The sequence below is a fragment of the Trematomus bernacchii genome, unplaced genomic scaffold, assembly GCF_902827165.1.
Source record: "Trematomus bernacchii unplaced genomic scaffold, fTreBer1.1, whole genome shotgun sequence".
Lineage (NCBI taxonomy): Eukaryota > Metazoa > Chordata > Actinopteri > Perciformes > Nototheniidae > Trematomus > Trematomus bernacchii.
This window is the reverse complement of record NW_022987337.1, coordinates 1-19,263: the sequence shown is the minus strand read 5'-3', so window position 1 is coordinate 19,263 and position 19,263 is coordinate 1. Positions and strand designations below refer to the sequence as shown.

At 44.6% G+C, this 19,263-nt stretch overlaps 1 protein-coding gene across 2 annotated transcripts in view; it reads right to left on the bottom strand.

Moving 5' to 3' along the window:
• The window catches only part of slc44a1b (solute carrier family 44 member 1b), a 29,178-nt gene extending 10,879 nt beyond the window's left edge, over nt 1–18,299 (bottom strand). Inside the window, exons 1-9 of one of the 2 annotated variants that reach the window (XM_034127935.1) lie at nt 18,163–18,299; nt 15,013–15,102; nt 9,048–9,190; nt 8,065–8,201; nt 6,911–7,004; nt 6,222–6,391; nt 4,191–4,280; nt 3,827–4,005; nt 3,338–3,524 (exon numbers count right to left, since the gene is read on the bottom strand). In XM_034127935.1, the coding sequence (XP_033983826.1) occupies nt 3,338–3,524; nt 3,827–4,005; nt 4,191–4,280; nt 6,222–6,391; nt 6,911–7,004; nt 8,065–8,201; nt 9,048–9,190; nt 15,013–15,102; nt 18,163–18,219 (1,147 nt within the window). In that variant the 5' untranslated portion in view covers nt 18,220–18,299. Of the gene's footprint in view, nt 1–3,337; nt 3,525–3,826; nt 4,006–4,190; nt 4,281–6,221; nt 6,392–6,910; nt 7,005–8,064; nt 8,202–9,047; nt 9,191–15,012; nt 15,103–16,031; nt 16,156–18,162 lie in introns of those variants that run through there. The other variant, XM_034127945.1, reaches the window with a different exon arrangement.
• Nucleotides 18,300–19,263: the final 964 nt, after the last annotated feature.

Sequence of the window (19,263 nt, the reverse complement as noted above, 5' to 3'; positions counted from 1 at the left end):
TCAGCAAAAATATAGGCAACTAGAGAATGCAATTCCTGAAGAAATTGCTAGTGGGAATGCTTTATGCTCAAAAGCTGACGCTGAATTGCTATGCTGAAATGTAATGTGTAAGAAGAAAGTGAATAATTTAGATTGAAATGATACATGAACACTGGGGGCTTGAATGTGTGATGAGAGAAGAAAAGAAAGTAAAAAGGCTTGGAAAAGCAGCAGAATATTTGAACTGCAAACTATTGAACTAACTTGATGGTGAATGATCTGTCGCCATGGCAACGGTATTTGATGACACCCCATAATACGCTTAGATATGTTGATGGCTGCATCGTTACCAAACCTGTGAAGTTTTGGGCCGTTTGGAGCATTTTCACTGAAGTTATGAGAAAACCGTGTTTCATGGCGAGCCTTGTGTTACCATGGCAACTGCATTTGAAGAAATCTCAAAACTCTCACTTAGATGTCGTCATGGCTGGACTGTTAGCACACGTGAAGTTTGAGCACTTTTTGAACATTTTCATAGGAGTTATAGCGACATCGTGTTTTATGGCGAGGGATGCGTTTCCATGGAAACGACATATGGTGAGATCTCAGATTTGGCGTAGGGCTGTTGAGGCATGGACCGGTGATATAGAAGTGAAGATTGGGGGACGATTGGACCGTGTCGATTGGACTTACAGCGACATCGTGTTTCATGGCGAGTTGTCTGTCGCCATGGCAACGGCATTTGATGACACCCCATAATACGCTTAGATGCGTTGATGGCTGCATCGTTACCAAACCTGTGAAGTTTTGGGCTGTTTGGAGTATTTTCACTGAAGTTATGAGAAAACCGTGTTTCAAGGCGAGCATTGTGTTGCCATGGCAACGGCATTTGAAGAAATCTCAAAACTGTCCCGTAGATGTCTTCACGGCTGGACTGTTAGCACACATGTGAAGTTTGAGCACTTTTTGAACATTTTCATAGGAGTTATACATTACATTAGGAGGTTACATTACTCTTTCTCTTCTCTTGATCGCCCTCTCTCTTCTCTCTCTCTTCTCTTGATCTTCGGCATATGATGACACCCCATCATTGACGTAGAGCTGTTGAGGGCAGGACCATTATCCTTTATCTGAAGTCTGCTGCTCTGAGCATGTCAGTTGGAGTGATGACATCATCGTGTTCGATTACACAGGTGTTTATATTTGAGCTAACGAGGTGTCCAGAGATCAAAGGTTTCCATTGTTCTGAATGAGAGATAAACCTCTTACATGTGAACGTTTTGTGGAAGAACCGTAACAGATGTCTGTGAAATTTCAAAACGTGAAGCATGTCAAGGAAGTTGAGTATCTGAAGTGTAATTTTTGTGTACTTTCGGGTTAATAATGTGGCCTTTTTGGCAGTTTAACTAAAGGTGTGTGGCTGCTGCTGTGAGGAAATATCAGCCTGAAATTACAATGGGTTTTAATGGAGGCATGTTGAAAGTTTTTGTCACTTCATGCCCTCAAGAGGCATTTTGTTGAATTATTTTTGCTTCATTATTTGTCATTTTTCAAGCTACGAGATGTTTTCCTACATTTGTCATGAAAGATTATGTCTCAGGAATGTAGGGTTTGGGAATTATGGCAGTTTTAAAAAAAAATATGAAGGCAAATTTCAAGATTTCCTCCACTCTAACTCTGACATCACGCACTCTGCCTTAACCTGTTAAGCCCGAGAGACCCCGGTACCGGGGCACTGCCGCAACATCTTGCAGGAAACAGTGTCTGAGGGCTTGTTCATTTAATAAACTATGAATGTTTTGTATCCATGTAACGGGAAGAAACTCATCTAACTGATCATTTTTATTTATTTTTCAAAAGAAAACCCACAATGCTAACACTGAGCCTCTGAATTAGAAACGAGCGAAAAATGCTAACACCTTACTGCACCGAAAATCACTCACAAAACCTTATTATTTATCTCTTCTCTACATCCATGACATCGTTTCACATCGTGAGGTGATACAGAATCGTTGGACACCCACATTACCACTGAATTATATGTATTTGCGACGTTATAAGCAAAAACGGACATCAAAACAGGTGACGCTAGGTAGCTAAAAATGCTAAAATGTTTACCTTGGCTCTGTAGTCTCTCCAAAGTGGTCTTCAATGGCATTAAAACGATAAAAATGCTGCTGAAGTTAATCCATGGGTTAATCTAATGTGTCTGTGTCCCTTTGAAATTATTTCTGATAATCCATAAGCATTAAAACTGCTTTTCCGTTTCCAGATGTCAAAGCTAGAGATAGGTTCACTCTGATGGAAAATTATATGCGCGAAGCCCTCACCTTTTCTCTTCACAATGAGTGTGTGTGGGGGACTCCCCCTTCGATTCTATTGGCTCTAACGGTCAGAAAGAGGTGTCAACCATCAAAATCGAGCAAGGGAGGCCAGAGATATGGAAAATCCACCCAAATTACCCCAGAAGTGGTTTCTTTTTGCTAAATCTCTATAAAAAGGTCAAATGTCACTTGTTTTACATCAATCTTGATACAGGGTACTTATTATATGTTGTACTTTGGATTCCTAAAGCTTTTAGTCTACCTTACCATCATCCAAGGGTAGTTTTCACTATAAGTACAAAATAATTTTTGGACGGACACTATAATTTACAGTTTTTTACTATGTTCAATCTGAATTTTCTTTAAAATAAAAAACATCTATATTGATTCTGACTTTTCTACATCCAACTCACAGGTTTATCATTACTTTGAGAAAAAAGATTATTAATTTGACCCTTTTAGAAGGGAAGATATGGTCATTTGTTCTGGGAATGTAATTTTTCGAGCCTGAGACCTGAAAAACAGGCTCAGGGCTTAACAGGTTAACAGGTTAACGAGCTGCGCAATGTTAAAGTTAAAATGTAAAAAATGGGATGAATAATGGGATGTATCTCTGGAATTATGAAAGTTATGAATGAAAAAAGTAATAGCCATCAATTCCCGACCGAGCTGAACGTTTTGATGTTTGAACGGAGTTTCTGCGATGTTCAATGCGGGAGGAGAAGAGGTGCAAAATTCCGGCGGAATAATAAAGAATTTTGTGCGTAGAAGAACAGATAGTGGGAATGCTGTTAACAGCATTCCCACTAAATGATGAAGCGGAGTGCAACATTTGTAAAGCCAGAATATCATTGAAAGCAGGGTCAACAAATAATCTCCACCGCCACTTAAACAAAAAACGGCTCTTTTGAACGGCTCTTTTGAACGGCTCTCGGAAAGGAACGGAGCCATAAGATCCGGCTCCCTCCAAAGAGCCGTAATTCCCATCACTAAATAAAGAACAGATGTTGTGTGTGTTTGAGGGCACATCTCACCGCTGGTGCCCAGGAAGAGCAGCACCAGGACCCAGTAGCTCCAGAAGAGCAGCAGGGCCAGGAAGGTGAGGCACGGCTGCAGGGCGAGCAGCGGCAGGTGCAGGAACACCTTCCCCGCCACGTGGAACAGAGCGATGGTGAGCGCCACCCGCTTCCTCATGAACAGCATGAGCAGCAGCAGGATGATCTGACAGCAGCAACAACAACAGCAACAACAACAACAACACAGTTATTGGGGAATCATTTAAGGTTAAGGCAAGACACGGCAAGCAAAAACATCGTTCTCATGCACTGAATGTACCTTTAAGGGTCTTTGAGTCAGAGACATGTTATGTATTGGTGATAAAGAGTCTAATAGGGGTCCCTTAACGGTCCTTTAAGGGTCCTTTAAGGGTTGGACTTAGACTTCTAAAAAGTGCATTTAGCATGATAGGACACCTTTAAAGAAAGACGTTAGATATTAAAACGTGTGGTAATAAAGTTCCTCACGGTGAAGACGGTGGCGGCGGCGGCGTAGACGAGCAGCGCCTGCCCGCTGTCCCTAAGCTCCGCCCCCTCCGCTCTAAGTTCTGCCCCCTCCTCTCTAAGCTCCTCCCTCAGGCGACTGCTGGTGGCGTTTCCATAGAGACGGTGATCGATGTAGAGCCACCAGAGGACGCTGGTCCCCGCTGAGACACAGACAGGAAGTGAGCTCAGAGGGTTATACAGACAGGAAGTGAGCTCAGAGGGTTATACAGACAGGAAGTGAGCTCAGAGGGTTATACAGACAGGAAGTGAGCTCAGAGGGTTATACAGACAGGAAGTGAGCTCAGAAGTGAGCTCAGAGGGTTATACAGACAGGAAGTGAGCTCACCCAGAGACCCCAGCACCACCAGAGAGGTGAGGATCCAGACGAGCAGCGCAGAGATGTAGCGGATGATGAGCATCAGGATCATGGAGAGGACTGAGGAGGAGAGACAGGTTAGAGGAGTACCTGAGGTACCTGAACGCATCTCTGACTACCTGATGTACCTGAAGGCATCTCTGACTACCAGAGAGGACAGGTTAGAGGAGCACCCGATGTACCTGAACGCATCTCTGACTACATGTGAGACAGGTTAGAGGAGCACCTGATGTACCTGAACGCATCTCTGACTACCTGAGAGGACAGGTTAGAGGAGCACCTGATGTACCTGAACGCATCTCTGACTACCAGAGAGGACAGGTTAGAGGAGCACCTGATGTACCTGAACGCATCTCTGACTACATGAGAGACAGGTTAGAGGAGCACCCGATGTACCTGAACGCATCTCTGACTACCTGAGAGACAGGTTAGAGGAGCACCTGATGCACCTGAACGCATCTCTGACTACCAGAGAGGACAGGTTAGAGGAGCATCAGATGTACCGGAACGCATCTCTGACTACCTGAGAGGACAGGTTAGAGGAGCACCCAATGTACCTGAAGGCATCTCTGACTACCAGAGAGGACAGGTTAGAGGAGCACCCGATGTACCTGAACGCATCTCTGACTACTTGAGAGACAGGTTAGAGGAGCACCTGATGTACCTGAACGCATCTCTGACTACCTGAGAGGACAGGTTAGAGGAGCACCTGATGTACCTGAACGCATCTCTGACTACCTGAGAGACAGGTTAGAGGAGCACCTGATGTACCTGAACGCATCTCTGACTACCTGAGAGACAGGGTAGAGGAGCACCTGATGTACCTGAACGCATCTCTGACTACCTGAGAGACAGGTTAGAGGAGCACCTGATGTACCTGAACGCATCTCTGACTACCTGAGAGGACAGGTTAGAGGAGCACCTGATGTACCTGAACGCATCTCTGACTACCTGAGAGACAGGTTAGAGGAGCACTTGATGTACCTGAACGCATCTCTGACTACCTGAGAGACAGGTTAGAGGAGCACCTGATGTACCTGAACGCATCTCTGACTACCAGAGAGGACAGGTTAGAGGAGCACCTGATGTACCTGAACGCATCTCTGACTACCAGAGAGGACAGGTTAGAGGAGCACCTGATGCACCTGAACGCATCTCTGACTACCAGAGAGGACAGGTTAGAGGAGCACCTGATGTACCTGAACGCATCTCTGACTACCAGAGAGGACAGGTTAGAGGAGCACCTGATGTACCTGAACGCATCTCTGACTACCAGAGAGGACAGGTTAGAGGAGCACCTGATGTACCTGAACGCATCTCTGACTACCTGAGAGGACAGGTTAGAGGAGCACCTGATGTACCTGAACGCATCTCTGACTACCTGAGAGGACAGGTTAGAGGAGCACCGGATGTACCTGAACGCATCTCTGACTACCAGAGAGACAGGTTAGAGGAGCACCTGATGTACCTGAACGCATCTCTGACTACCTGAGAGACAGGTTAGAGGAGCACCTGATGTACCTGAACGCATCTCTGACTACCTGAGAGGACAGGTTAGAGGAGCACCTGATGTACCTGAACGCATCTCTGACTACCTGAGAGGACAGGTTAGAGGAGCACCTGATGTACCTGAACGCATCTCTGACTACCTGAGAGACAGGTTAGAGGAGCACCTGATGTACCTGAACGCATCTCTGTGACGACCTGATGTACCTGAATGCATCTCTGAACACCTGATGTACCTGAATGCATCTCTGAAGACCTGATGTACCTGAATGCATCTCTGAACACCCGAGTTGGTCTGCCATATTGGACAGCTACGTACGGCAACCCAAATAGGAAATTTGTCACAGCGGCGTTGTTATATATTGGTGATAAAGAGTCTAATAGGGGTCCTTTAAGGGTCCTTTAAGGGTCCTTTAAGGGTCCTTTAAGGGTCCTTTGAGGGTCTTTGAGTCAGAGACATGTTAGTCACAGTATCTCAGTGTGTGTGTCTCTCACTCAGGGCCAGCACACACAGCCCGATGATGATCTCTTTGCTGGCGGCGACCCCTGCGATCAGACGATGCAGAACGCTGTGATCCCCGACGAACGTCACCACCGCCTCCGAGAACTTAGCATAGCAGGAGATATCCACCGGGGTGCAGCGGTTAAACACCGGGAGGGGCTTACTGCGGGGAGAGGTCAGAGGTCAAACACCTGCTTACTGAAGGAGAGGTCAGAGGTCAAACAGTACTCTTCCAACATGAGAGTAACATGGTAACAAAGGTATCCCAACTGTAGCTGTGTACATGACAGGATGTATGATTACCTAGAAGAGCACCAGGACTGTTTGAGGCATATGATAGCTATGTGATTAACATGATGATTCAGCCTCTATGGAGATAGACATATGACAAGCATGATCATTTCTGACGTGGAGCTAATCTGAAGTAAACATTGAATACTGCTTTCTATTCCTCCATCTTGTGACTGTGTAACTCCCTCTCTTGGATATCAGCATGTGAAGGACACTGTTCAGGAACTAGTTGATGCTCTGTATGTGATGACTACTTCCATTCTGGAGAGGATCACAAATACATGGATCCTGAGATTGAAGCTCAAGCCGGGGACCAGGGAGATGTTTCTAACAGAGGTCAGAGGTCAAACACCTACTTACTGCAGGTCAGAGGTCAGTGTTTTGGACTCACCTGGGTGGAACAGGAAGTTTGGGACATCTGGAGAACCTCTCAGGGAGACCTGGATATTTATGACCCGCTAACTCATAGGAACACAACTCAGAACCTGAAAGAGAACACAGAGAGAAGGGATGAGCCTGAACGCACCACGATGTCTCTGACAGCAGATCCTGAACGCCCCACGATGTAACTCTATGGAACCATTAGCATTAGCTCAATTAGCGTTAGCTCCATTAGAGTTAGCTCTGTTAGCACTGGCTAGCTCCCCTGCTGACTTCTTGTCAGATTGTGTTTCTGACAGCAGAGCCTGAACGCACCGCGATGTAACTCTATGGAACCTCCGTTAGCATTAGCTTCATTAGCATTAGCATTAGCTCCCCTGCTTCCTGTCAGACAGCAGAGTGGGTGTTTGAGTGACAGGAGGAGGGAGACGTGTTCCTCCGGAGAGCCTCAGGGTGGACAGAATAACAGAAACAGTGTGTGAGACACTCCTTTCATTAAGATGTGTGAACTCAGCGGAGACGAGTGGCACCAACCACACACGCTTAATGCTGCCTTTGTTACTGTGTGTGTGTGTGTGTGTGTGTGTGTGTGTGTGTGTGTGTGTGTGTGTGTGTGTGTGTGTGTGTGTGTACAGTACACTGGTGCTGTGTCACACTGTGTCTGCAGACATGACATCATCAGCATGACGTGCAGCGCTGATGAGTCGGTGTTTCTGCTCCTCTCGCGATTATAATAAAATACAATCATATATTCAAATATTATGAATGAATATATCTTTCTGTTCTCATAAGATAAGATCAGAAGTACTTTGTTGATCCCAATGTGTGAAATGTTTGCGTTGCCGCAGCATAAAAACAAAGCATTGAACATTAGAGAAATTAAAAGACTAGAAATGAACAATCCAACATGTGAACGTCTCAAATAGAATAAAGAATAAAATAGCATTGAAAAAGTAAAAAATGTGCATGTGGAAATACAAATGTACAAAAACAAAATATGAAGCATCAAGCTAATCTTATTCTGTGTGACTTAGGGTGATCCGATAAATGTAGAGAGTAATGCTCGTGTTTAAAATGAACGCTAAAGTTGCTGCTCTTTTCCCTGAGTTAGACTCTCTTTCCCTCACAGACTACATCTCCCATCAGCCCCGGCGGCGGCCTCACCGTTGAGCATGGCGAACCTCTTCAGGTCCTGGTAGGTCTCCATCTTCTCGGGGGGGCACAGAGACACACAGAGAGCCAGGGAGCGGATCTTCCTCTGAACGATGTCGATGTTACACGGGTCCAAGAAGAACACGAACCTGAGGGAACAGGAAGTCAGACCGCCACAATAAGAGCCTTTACAACAACACACACCTGAGGGCACAGGAAGTCAGACCGCCACAATAAGAGCCTTTACAACAACACACACATGAGGGCACAGGAAGTCAGACCGCCACAATAAGAGCCTTTACAACAACACACACCTGAGGGCACAGGAAGTCAGACCGCCACAATAAGAGCATTAACAACTGTCACTACCCGATCTGCATCCCTGCCCGATCTGTCCGATGTGCGAGATGGTCCGCCATATTGGACAACTCCGTAAGGCAACCCAAATAGGACACTTGACGTGTAGACAGCTCACCAATACGCATTGCGCATAGGCGAGTTTTAAACTTAAAGGGATGCACGATTTGCATTGCATCTGACAGAATGAAGACTTTTGTATTTTACAACTATTTGAGACAATACATGTCTAAAGGTGATTACTGATCTAATAACAGAGATTTGTTCTTGAATCAACTTTTTTTATGGAAAATCTTTTATGTAATTGTATTTAATTTTAAATAAAATGAAAGACATTCACAGTTAATGTAATTAGATATACATTATTAATGCCATACATGTTTGCATGCATTCACAGTAAATATGTATTCAGTATGATAGCTGGAACCCTGGACTAACTGTGGATCATTTCATCCCACATGGAGAACCTGAAACTACTCGTATCAACTCAGTTTCTCCTGTAGGGTCGGCTGGTAGACCTTCATCCAGACCCCTGAACAGACCCCTGAACAGACCCCTGAACAGACCCCTGAACAGACCCCTGAGCAGCAGTAGTTGATGTAAAGTACTGCAGTACTAGTACACAGTGTTGGACGTACTTCCTGTCGCTGTGGTCCAGGCCGCTCAGCCTCACGCCCTCGATCGGCTCGTTGCGTTGACCACATGTGTTCCCGTAGCTGTCGTAGCCGAAGACGAGGCGAGCGGCGCCTCCGGTGGCGATGGTGAAGCCGCAGATGCTGCCCTGCAGGAGAGGACAACATGTTTACTCACAACAATACAACAACACGTCTGTTTTATATAAATAGTTATCACCGCAATAAACCGTATTTAATGTTGTCTTAATTTACATTATTTAATTTCATATTCTGCTCTCGTACATATCATATTCTATTTACATCTATCTAGACTTCTTGCACTATTTTGTATTGTTGTATGTTATTCTATATGTTGCATTGTGGGAGGAGCTCAGGTCAGGAGAATGTCATTTCTACACTGCAGCTGCTGAGCATATGAATCTGTTTACTCACAACAACACATAGTTGTATACGTCCAGCGCTCTGCTTTTAACCCCTTCCTTCTCGCCTGGTCCTCCTTAACAACAGTCTTTCTTGTGCTTAGCAGCTGTGTGTTATTGAGTATTAACAAACTCTGAAATGTCCGAAATGACCAATCAGAATGGAGTATTAAATGTTAAAAATCTGCTCACAGACTGTTGGTCACCCTGTCAGAGACTTCCTGACTCACAGACCATAATAACCTGAGAGGCTCCAACAGCATCCTCTGGGACCCAAAGCATGTTCTGACAGAGAATCTGAACTGCTACCATCTGATGGAGATCAATAAAGTCAGCCTGAAGCATCCTCTGTGCTCCAGTCTGTCCTCTCAGTGAACACAGAGCTACAGATCAGATGCACGCTGATGGCTCTTTGAGCAGCTCTCACTGATCCTGCTGTTATGTTCCATGTTTGTTGTTTGTTTCTCATGTGTCTTGATGTTTGTCTGTTGATGTTACACATGGAGCTGCTGGGATGCAAGGAGCATTTCAGACTTCATCTGACCATTAAAGTATTATCCTATCGTATCGTAGTATTGAAATAAGCCGTGTGATAATGAATCTGAGGCGCTGTCTCTGGTCTGGCTGCACGGGGTCATCGTTTCCTTCCTGCTGAGACTCTGAGGATGTGGGGAACCTTTGAGCCACAGCTGGAGATGCAGCTGTGTTCAGACCAGCTGTGAAATAAACTGCATCCCAGTTCAGATCTGAAGTTCAGTTCCTCCTGACCTCACCCAGCTTTGAGGTGTCTGTACCTCCAGCCAATCAGAGGAGAGGCTCCCACGGTTCAATAAAGCCAGACTGAAGTCAATCCTCCAACTAAATCCAGAGCTAACTCCCAGGTCTGGTGTACGTCAGAGGGTCTGGTGTACGTCAGAGGGTCTGGTGAACGTCAGAGGGTCTGGTGAACGTCAGAGGGTCGTCAGAGGGTCTGGTGTACGTCAGAGGGTCTGGTGTACGTCAGAGGGTCGTCAGAGGGTCTGGTGTACGTCAGAGGGTCTGGTGTACGTCAGAGGGTCGTCAGAGGGTCGTCAGAGGGTCGTCAGAGGGTCGTCAGAGGGTCTGGTGTACGTCAGAGGGTCTGGTGTACGTCAGAGGGTCTAATGTACCAGGGCTCAACGCTAACTTTTAAAAGTGGTTGCCAGGCTGGCAACCAGGCATCAGCTTTTGGTTGCCAAAACTGAAAATACGGTTGCCATTTTAAGTCACCTTATATTTTAAAGGGCCCATGTCATGGCCATTTCCACTGATCATAATTCCATTGTTGAGGTCTACTAGAATAGATTTATATTGTGCAATTTTCCAAACTCACATTGGTTTCTCATACAGCATCTCTGTATAGTATGTGTATTCACTCTCTGTCCTAAACGGCTTGTTGGAGCTCCTGCCCCCCCCCTCCCTGTGAGCCCAGTGTGCTCCGATTGGTCAGCTCGGCCACTCTGTTCTGATTAGTCAACCACCAGAGAGGCTCCGCCCATGTCTAACACAGTGCTTTTGTCGGCTCTGAGCGGAACATCAGTTTTACAATGGCGTCGGTACAGCCGTATATGTTATAAGCTAACTAACCGAACTGTACCTACAACTGTTGTTATTTAGGTGCACTTGTGGAAACTGCGCCATGATGCCTACCGAAGTGGAAAACGTCTGTTGCAAAGAAATTAGAAAGGTAGCCTAGCTGACAGTTACAACATTATGTAGCCAGCTAGCTGAAAACACCAGCAGTAGCACACAACATTATATGATATACACCATACATACCCCACACCCTGCAGAACCTCCATAACATGTAAAGATTCGATTATAGACCTTTGAGGCGTAGAACGGAAGAAGAGTACGTTATTTTTACCTGTAATAAACTACTACTGTGTTTGATGAAAAATCAAATCATGGTTTGCTATATATGAATGATATGTTATAGGAGCAAATAATTCAGGGAAGAAAGGATACTAAGTATTTCCATCAAACTTTATTTTTAGAAATGTACAAAATGAACATGTGTAAATATACATATATACACTGTATATCATCCATTCCTCCCCTTATAGGCGTTTTCGGCATCTTGCCTATCGCAGTTTTGTAAGCTGGTGCTGGGGCTTTTTAGAACGAGGCATCAGAGTGGTCATCCCATCATGTGTTGTCCGCCGGATACGCCAGGAGTTTCCTGATCTGGCTCGACGAAATCAAATGCAAATCACAAAATATTAGAGAATCTTAGTTGTTTTAGGTTCGTTAGCTTGCCAGCTAGATTAATATGCTAACCTACGTTTGCTAGTTGTTCAGTGTAATATGCCAACCTACTATGAACAACAGCTAGTGGTTCATATTAGGCTAGCAAGAACATGTTTACAATTGCAATCTTATACGGGTAGTCTGCTACGTTCGGTCATTCATTGTAGCTGGCATAAAAACAATGTTTTCCCTAGCATGTCTAGCTCTTGGTAGCCTTCTTGTTTAGCTCGGTAGCATACACGCTAGGAACGCCAACTATAATGTAATTAAGTTTCGCGACTGACCGTACGGTAAATCACCCGGAGTATACTGTCTATGAGTATTTTGTGTGTGAATGCAGACATTCTCCTGCTATGAGATACATGTAAGGCCATCTGCTGACATTGGAGTTGATGTATGGAAACGCTAGCAACTTAGTTAGTCCAGTTAGCACTGTGTCAATGGCTTAGCAGCCCCAAAAACGTTTACCCATTTAAACAGTCGTGGTAGATACCTTGTTTGTTTTAAACATCATAAATACACAAACAACAATGCGTACTTACAGGTTGTGTACCCGAATCTCCCGCTGGTCCAAACAAAGTAGGAACAGCATCGTCCTTCAGTGTCCTACGCTGTGCATATCCGGCATGAATCGCTGCAATGTTTGCGAAGCTTTGGTCCGTGAAATGCCGCGCACACAGTACAATACCGGCTCGAACATCTGAAGGAACAGTGTTAACAAGAAATGTCAACCACTGACTTCGTCGTGGTTCTGCCCTCGGTAAGGCATGCATTGAAGATTTCCCCTCACAAGACAGGAAACAGACCCTCGTTGGCATGACTGGACACAGTTTTGAACTGAACCTGAGCTTCCAACAGTATATATATGTTCGGCTGGCAGAGGGTGCGGCCATAGCTCTGGGCGTGGCTACTGGGTATCCCTACGTCACGATACCCAGGAAGAAAACATTGGAAAATGAGAAATCTCCAACGAGGCGTTTTGGGGAGGTATTTTCTGTGTTAGAGTTTTACTCCCTACAGGGTGTACTTTGAGGGTTTTTGACTCTGCAGACCGTTTACATGCAGAAAAACCTTCATAACACAAGGGGACGGGTAATAACCGGAAAAGCATGTCATGGGACCTTTAAATAATTAAGATACTATACAGTTATACATCAACTTAATAATGAAAATGTGACACAAAAGAATGTTCAAATGCTTTACAATAAGTAATTAACACAATTATTTGAAACTTAAGTGGTAGGAAACTTGTCCACCCTCAATTGCTGGTATACTAAACACCAGTAGTGCAGCTGTTGTTCTTCACAGATCCCTCACAAATGAATTGAGCAAGTCACTAGTTTCTTGGTCATCTGTTGTCTCCCTTTCAAATGTGGGTTTCCTTGACCTTTGTGCTGACCCCCACCACAGATCCACTGGCCCTTCAGCATTGAAGTCTTGGATTGGCCAGACTAATACATTTCTAATGTTAAATAATTGAAAACCATTCACAGTTAAGAATTAGATATTAATTATTAATGCTGTAAATTACCTTTAATATGTCTAACTATATTTAAAATGTGTTACCTTTTTATAGAAGTGATTATATTTTTATGCCAATATTTTCCGATGGTAAAGTTTCGTTTAGCACTTTTATTTTGGTAGTAATAAGATCGGGACTCTTATTTTGAAGGAACTTTTACCGGAAGTGAATGGAGAACGGAGCAGAATGCACATATATATTTCGCCTCCCAAGACTTTACCCATTTCCTCTTTGCTTTTCGTTCGGGTTCACCTTGCGCTTTATCAGTTGAATCACTTTGAACATTCGTTTGAGATGTTGACGGGTTGGCCGAACTTTTTACCCCACAGTCAAACAACTTAATTTGCTTCGCCATTTGTTGTAAAACAAACACACGGCGCACCACGCACGCGAGTAAACGTGCATCGCTTTCTGGCTCCGTAATCACACCAATGCACGTGCAACTTAAGTATCAGGTTCCAAAAAATAATTAAATATCACTCTTAATACAACAAATAATTAACATTTATCTCTTTTGGGGTGCACATTTTGCTGTTTGCTGTCCTTATTTCTTTATGTTAAAAACTGGTTGCCACTGATGGCAACCAAAGGCCAAGAAATGGTTGACATTTTTTCTGAATGGTTGCCAATGGCAACCTGGCAACCGTTACTGTCGAGCCCTGTGTACGTCAGAGGGTCGTCAGAGGGTGAGGTGAACGTCAGAGGGTCTGGTGTACGTCAGAGAGTCTAATGTACGTCAGAGGGTCTGGTGTACATCAGAGGGTCTAATGTACGTCAGAGGGTCGTCAGAGGGTCTGGTGTACGTCAGAGGGTTGTCAGAGGGTCTGATGAACTTCAAAGGGTTGTCAGAGGGTCTAATGTACGTCAGAGGGTCGCCAGAGGGTCTAATGTACGTCAGAGGGTCTGATGAACATCAGGGGGTCTAATGTACGTCAGAGGGTCTAATGTACGTCAGAGGGTCGTCAGAGGGTCTGGTATACGTCAGAGGGTTGTCAGAGGGTCTGATGAACGTCAGAGGGTCGTCAGAGGGTCTAATGTACGTCAGAGGGTCTAATGTACGTCAGAGGGTCTAATGTACGTCAGAGGGTCGTCAGAGGGTCTGATGAACGTCAGAGGGTCTAATGTACGTCAGAGGGTCGGATGTACGTCAGAGGGTCTAATGTACATCAGAGGGTCTAATGTACGTCAGAGGGTTGTCAGAGGGTCTGGTATATGTCAGAGGGTTGTCAGAGGGTCTGATGAACGTCAGAGAGTTGTCAGAGGGTCTAATGTACGTCAGAGGGTCGTCAGAAGGTCTAATGTACGTCAGAGGGTCGTCAGAAGGTCTAATGTACGTCAGAGGGTCTGGTGTACATCAGAGGGTCTAATGTACATCAGAGGGTCTGATGAACGTCAGAGGGTCTAATGTACGTCAGAGGGTCGTCATAGGGTCTGGTGTACGTCAGAGGGTCGTCAGAGGGACTGATGAACGTCAGAGGGTCGTCAGAGGGTCTGGTGTACGTCAGAGGGTCGTCAGAGGGACTGATGAACGTCAGAGGGTCGTCAGAGGGTCTGGTGTACGTTAGAGGGTCATCAGAGGGATTGATGAACGTCAGAGGGTTGTCAGAGGGTCTGGTGTACGTTAGAGGGTCTGGTGTACGTCAGAGGGTGATGCAGGATCAACTTATCGTGTGTGTCGTAAGATTGAGAGGTTTTCCCGCTTCAGCAGGACTGAAATGATTTATAAACAAACAAACAAACAAACAAAGGTGAGCGTTACCATGCCGACGCAGAAGACGGTGAAGAGCAGGAACCAGGGCAGGTCTGTGCAGCTCCGGTCCTCCAGAGGTCTCCATTCTCTCTTTGTCCTCTGGAACACACACACACAGGCACACACACACACACAGTTGTATGTATGATTATTTGTATCTTCTGTGGACCTGCAGGTCTGAGTCCAAAACACATTTACTTACAGGAACAAAAGAGTGTCTCACACACACACACACACACTGTGATACACACATATAGAGACACAGAAAAACACATACAAACATACACACACACACAGGGATACACACACACAGTCACACAAATACACATACAAAAATACACACAGCAGCAGGACACTCACAGGGACACATACAAAACACAGACACATACACATTGGAACACACACTGGGACAAACACACACTGGGACAAACACACACACCCTGCTCAGTGTCATCACACACACACACACACACACACACACACACACACACACACACACACACACACACACACACACACACACACACACACACACACACACACACACACACACACACACACACACACACACACACACAGGGAGAAAGGGTGACACACAGGAACACAACACAGGAACACTCACACACACACACTCTGCTCAGTGTCATCACACACACACACACACACACACACACACACACACACACACACACACACACACACACACACACACACACACACACACACACACACACACACCACACACACACACACACACACACACACACACACACACCACACACACCACACACACACACCCACACACACACACACACACACACACACACACACACACACTCCTCTCTAACGGTCTACATGTTATATCTCCCGGTAGCTCAGGCCTCCAGCAGCTGACCGGATTACCGCCTCTCTCTAATCCGCTCTGCTGCCGCTCTGCACCGGGCAAACACACACCCAGACACCGGCTCTCCGTGCAGGAGCACCGGGGCTTTGGGTCGGGAGGGAGGGGTCCCGGTAACGGTTCTTACCTCCGCGCTACCGCAGCATCCCATTGCAGTCAGGGTGGAACCGGAGACTCACGGAGATCCACGGAGAATCCCGAAGACTCACGAACTAAAAAGAGCCGATTCTCCTCTGTAGCGACCGGGAAGAGCCGAAGAGCGCATCCATGCAGACAGGGGGGCGGGACTTAGTGTTGACGGGCACACCGCGCGCCCAATCACAGGCGAGGACAGACTAGGGTTATACCATTATGTTACAGAAGGAAGGTGGGCGGCTCTAAAGACAGCGAGAGTAGTAGTGGAACAGGCCAGATTCACACAGAGCACGAAAGTAGACACGAAAACAAGCTGCATTTCATCATATTGGAGTCTAAAAGAGTTTCTATCTCCATCCCGAAGACTCACGGAAACTCCCGAAGACTCACGAAGTCTCACGAGCGCAGATTAACGGACGGGAATTTGCCGTCAGGTGCATCGGCCATTCATCTCATTGCGCATGCGCGGTCAGTGCTGTTGCCTGAGCTGAACAACACACACGGTGTAATACCGGCAGTGGCCGCTAACTGAAGGTCGACGGGAGGGGGGCGCTGTTTCCCCACTTATCATGAATGAGAAAATAAATGTGTAGTTCTTTTACATTTCTCTTTCAGAGTCCTACTTCTGGTTTATTGTTTGAATAACTCTTGACATATCATTTGTAGTTTTATTTATAATAAACCTCTATTAATATCTGCACAGCTTTCCACTTTTTGTATCAATACTGCACATTCCTCAGAGTATTTAGTAAATGTATATTTCATGTAAATGGTTATGGTTTTTCTCAGAGTTTATGTTTAACTGAATACCAAATACACGGACGGCAGATTCCTCCTCTGTGTATTCCTGTCTCTGAGTATGAGCTGTTTGTATTGTTTGTATTTGTGTACTTAAACTGTACATTTTACATTTATCTTCAATCTAATATTTAATATTTCATTCCTCTAATACAGCGGTTCCCAACCTGTGGGCCGCGGCCCCCTAGTGGTCCGCGAAGGCATTGCGAGTGGGCCACCAAATAATTTAGCAAAATATTATGGGTGGAAACATTTCATTATTAGGATTTTTTTTTTATTTGAACCTCCTTTCCTTTTTCTTTCTCGATCCTCCTTAGCAATGGTCATCACAGTCCTTGTTCTACTGGATTAACAACGTGTCACATGGTCTGATTCGACCAATCAGAATCGAGTATTCAACTAAACCGTGTAATAAAAATGTCTGTTTGTTACTGATGGCCAGCTCCTTTTCTAATTCAAATAAAAAGTACTCCGTATTGTTTATGGTTGAATGAGGGCCGCGAACATCTTTTAGATTCTTAAGTGGACTTAAGAAAGGTTGGGAACCGCTGCTCTAATAGTTATGTATATATAATATCCTGCTTTATATTTTGTTACTTTATATTTGTAATTCAACATGTACATTTTCTACTTTATTGTAATGCTATCTTATTTCTATTGAGATGTTCACATTCTGGAGTCTTTTAACTTCTCTATTGAACAATGCCATATCTTTTTATGCTGCAACACAAACATTTCCCCAGTTGAAATCAATAAAGTACTTCTGATCTTATCTTATTAGTTGTTTATTCGTTGTGTATTAGTTGTGTATTAGTTGTGTACTAGTTGTGTATTAGTTGTGTACTAGTTGTGTATTAGTTGTGTATTAGTTGTGTACTAGTTGTGTATTAGTTGTGTACTAGTTGTGTATTAGTTGTGTACTAGTTGTGTACTAGTTGTGTATTAGTTGTGTACTAGTTGTGTATTAGTTGTGTACTAGTTGTGCATTAGTTGTGTACTAGTTGTGTATTAGTTGTGTACTAGTTGTGTATTAGTTGTGTACTAGTTGTGTATTAGCTGTGTATTAGTTGTGTATTAGTTGTGTACTAGTTGTGTATTAGTTGTGTACTAGTTGTGCATTAGTTGTGTACTAGTTGTGTATTAGTTGTGTACTAGTTGTGTATTAGTTGTGTACTAGTTGTGTATTAGTTGTGTACTAGTTGTGTATTAGTTGTGTATTAGTTGTGTATTAGTTGTGTACTAGTTGTGTACTCAGTCATGAGTCTGACCTCTTGAGGGATTTTAAAAGTGATTTCTGTAATATGTTCTCATCCGATCGGTCGTACCTTTATCCTGAGACGGACCTGCTGCTGGGAGACGGAGGACAGACGCTGCGGGTCCATCGTCCCGGAGAACCTGGAGAACCTGGAGAACCTGATAGTTCCTTTAAGTCCTGATAAAACCTATATATTCTGTATTTTCAGTTTATTCTGTATTTTCTGTATATCCTGTCTCTCGGTGCGTTGCTCAGCCGGAGTCCAGCAGCAGTCTGAAGACAGAGAGCTACTGTCTTATTGTTTACTGTAGTACCAGGCTGTGTGTGTGTGTGTGTGTGTGTGTGTGTGTGTGTGAGTGTGTGTGTGTGTGTGTGTGTGTGTGTGTGTGTGTGTGAGAAAGAGAGAGAGAGAGAGAGAGAGAGAGAGAGAGAGAGAGAGAGAGAGAGAGAGAGAGAGAGAGAGAGAGAGAGAGAGAGAGAGATTTCTTATCAAACTGAATTAAATTGATTGTTTGTAAATATTATTTTAAATCTTGTCTTTGCTGTGTTTGCTTTTTGGATGTGAAACATTATAAATCTTGATAAAAAAATACTAAATGTTTCTTAAAGAGAAGATTCCTCTCCTGATTGGAGGAGCAGATATGTTATCTGTGTTTAAAGAGGACAGCTGCTGTTCTCTGTCTGTCCACTAGAGGTCCTTCCAGCACTGAGCTGCTCCACAGGATGCTCTTATTCTGAAAGGAATGTGATTATCATCTCTACTTCCGCTCACTGAAGTTTACCTTAAAGTGGACCTATCATGCTATATTTGAATAATATAGTGTAGGACCATACCTATATAAGGCATATTTATACTTTTTTTTTTTCAAAATACCAAACAGATCATGCATTTTAGCCATGCCTCATTTTGCTCAATTTGACATTTTTTAGAACTGTTTTAGCAAGGGTTGATTCTGTGAGCAACAGCACCATCTACTGGCCTGGCATATGTACTACAACGTCTCCAGCGCTTTCGAACGGCAATGCCGTGGTTGTCTCCTCCTGATTGGTGGAGTTGGCCCAATAGCCGTAGCGCCACTGTCCTGACGTCAGGACAGTGTTCAAATCTGGATCAGTTTTTATCAGATCCGTTGCAGCCCCTTTTTTTAGAGATTTGGGTATGGAGGAAAAT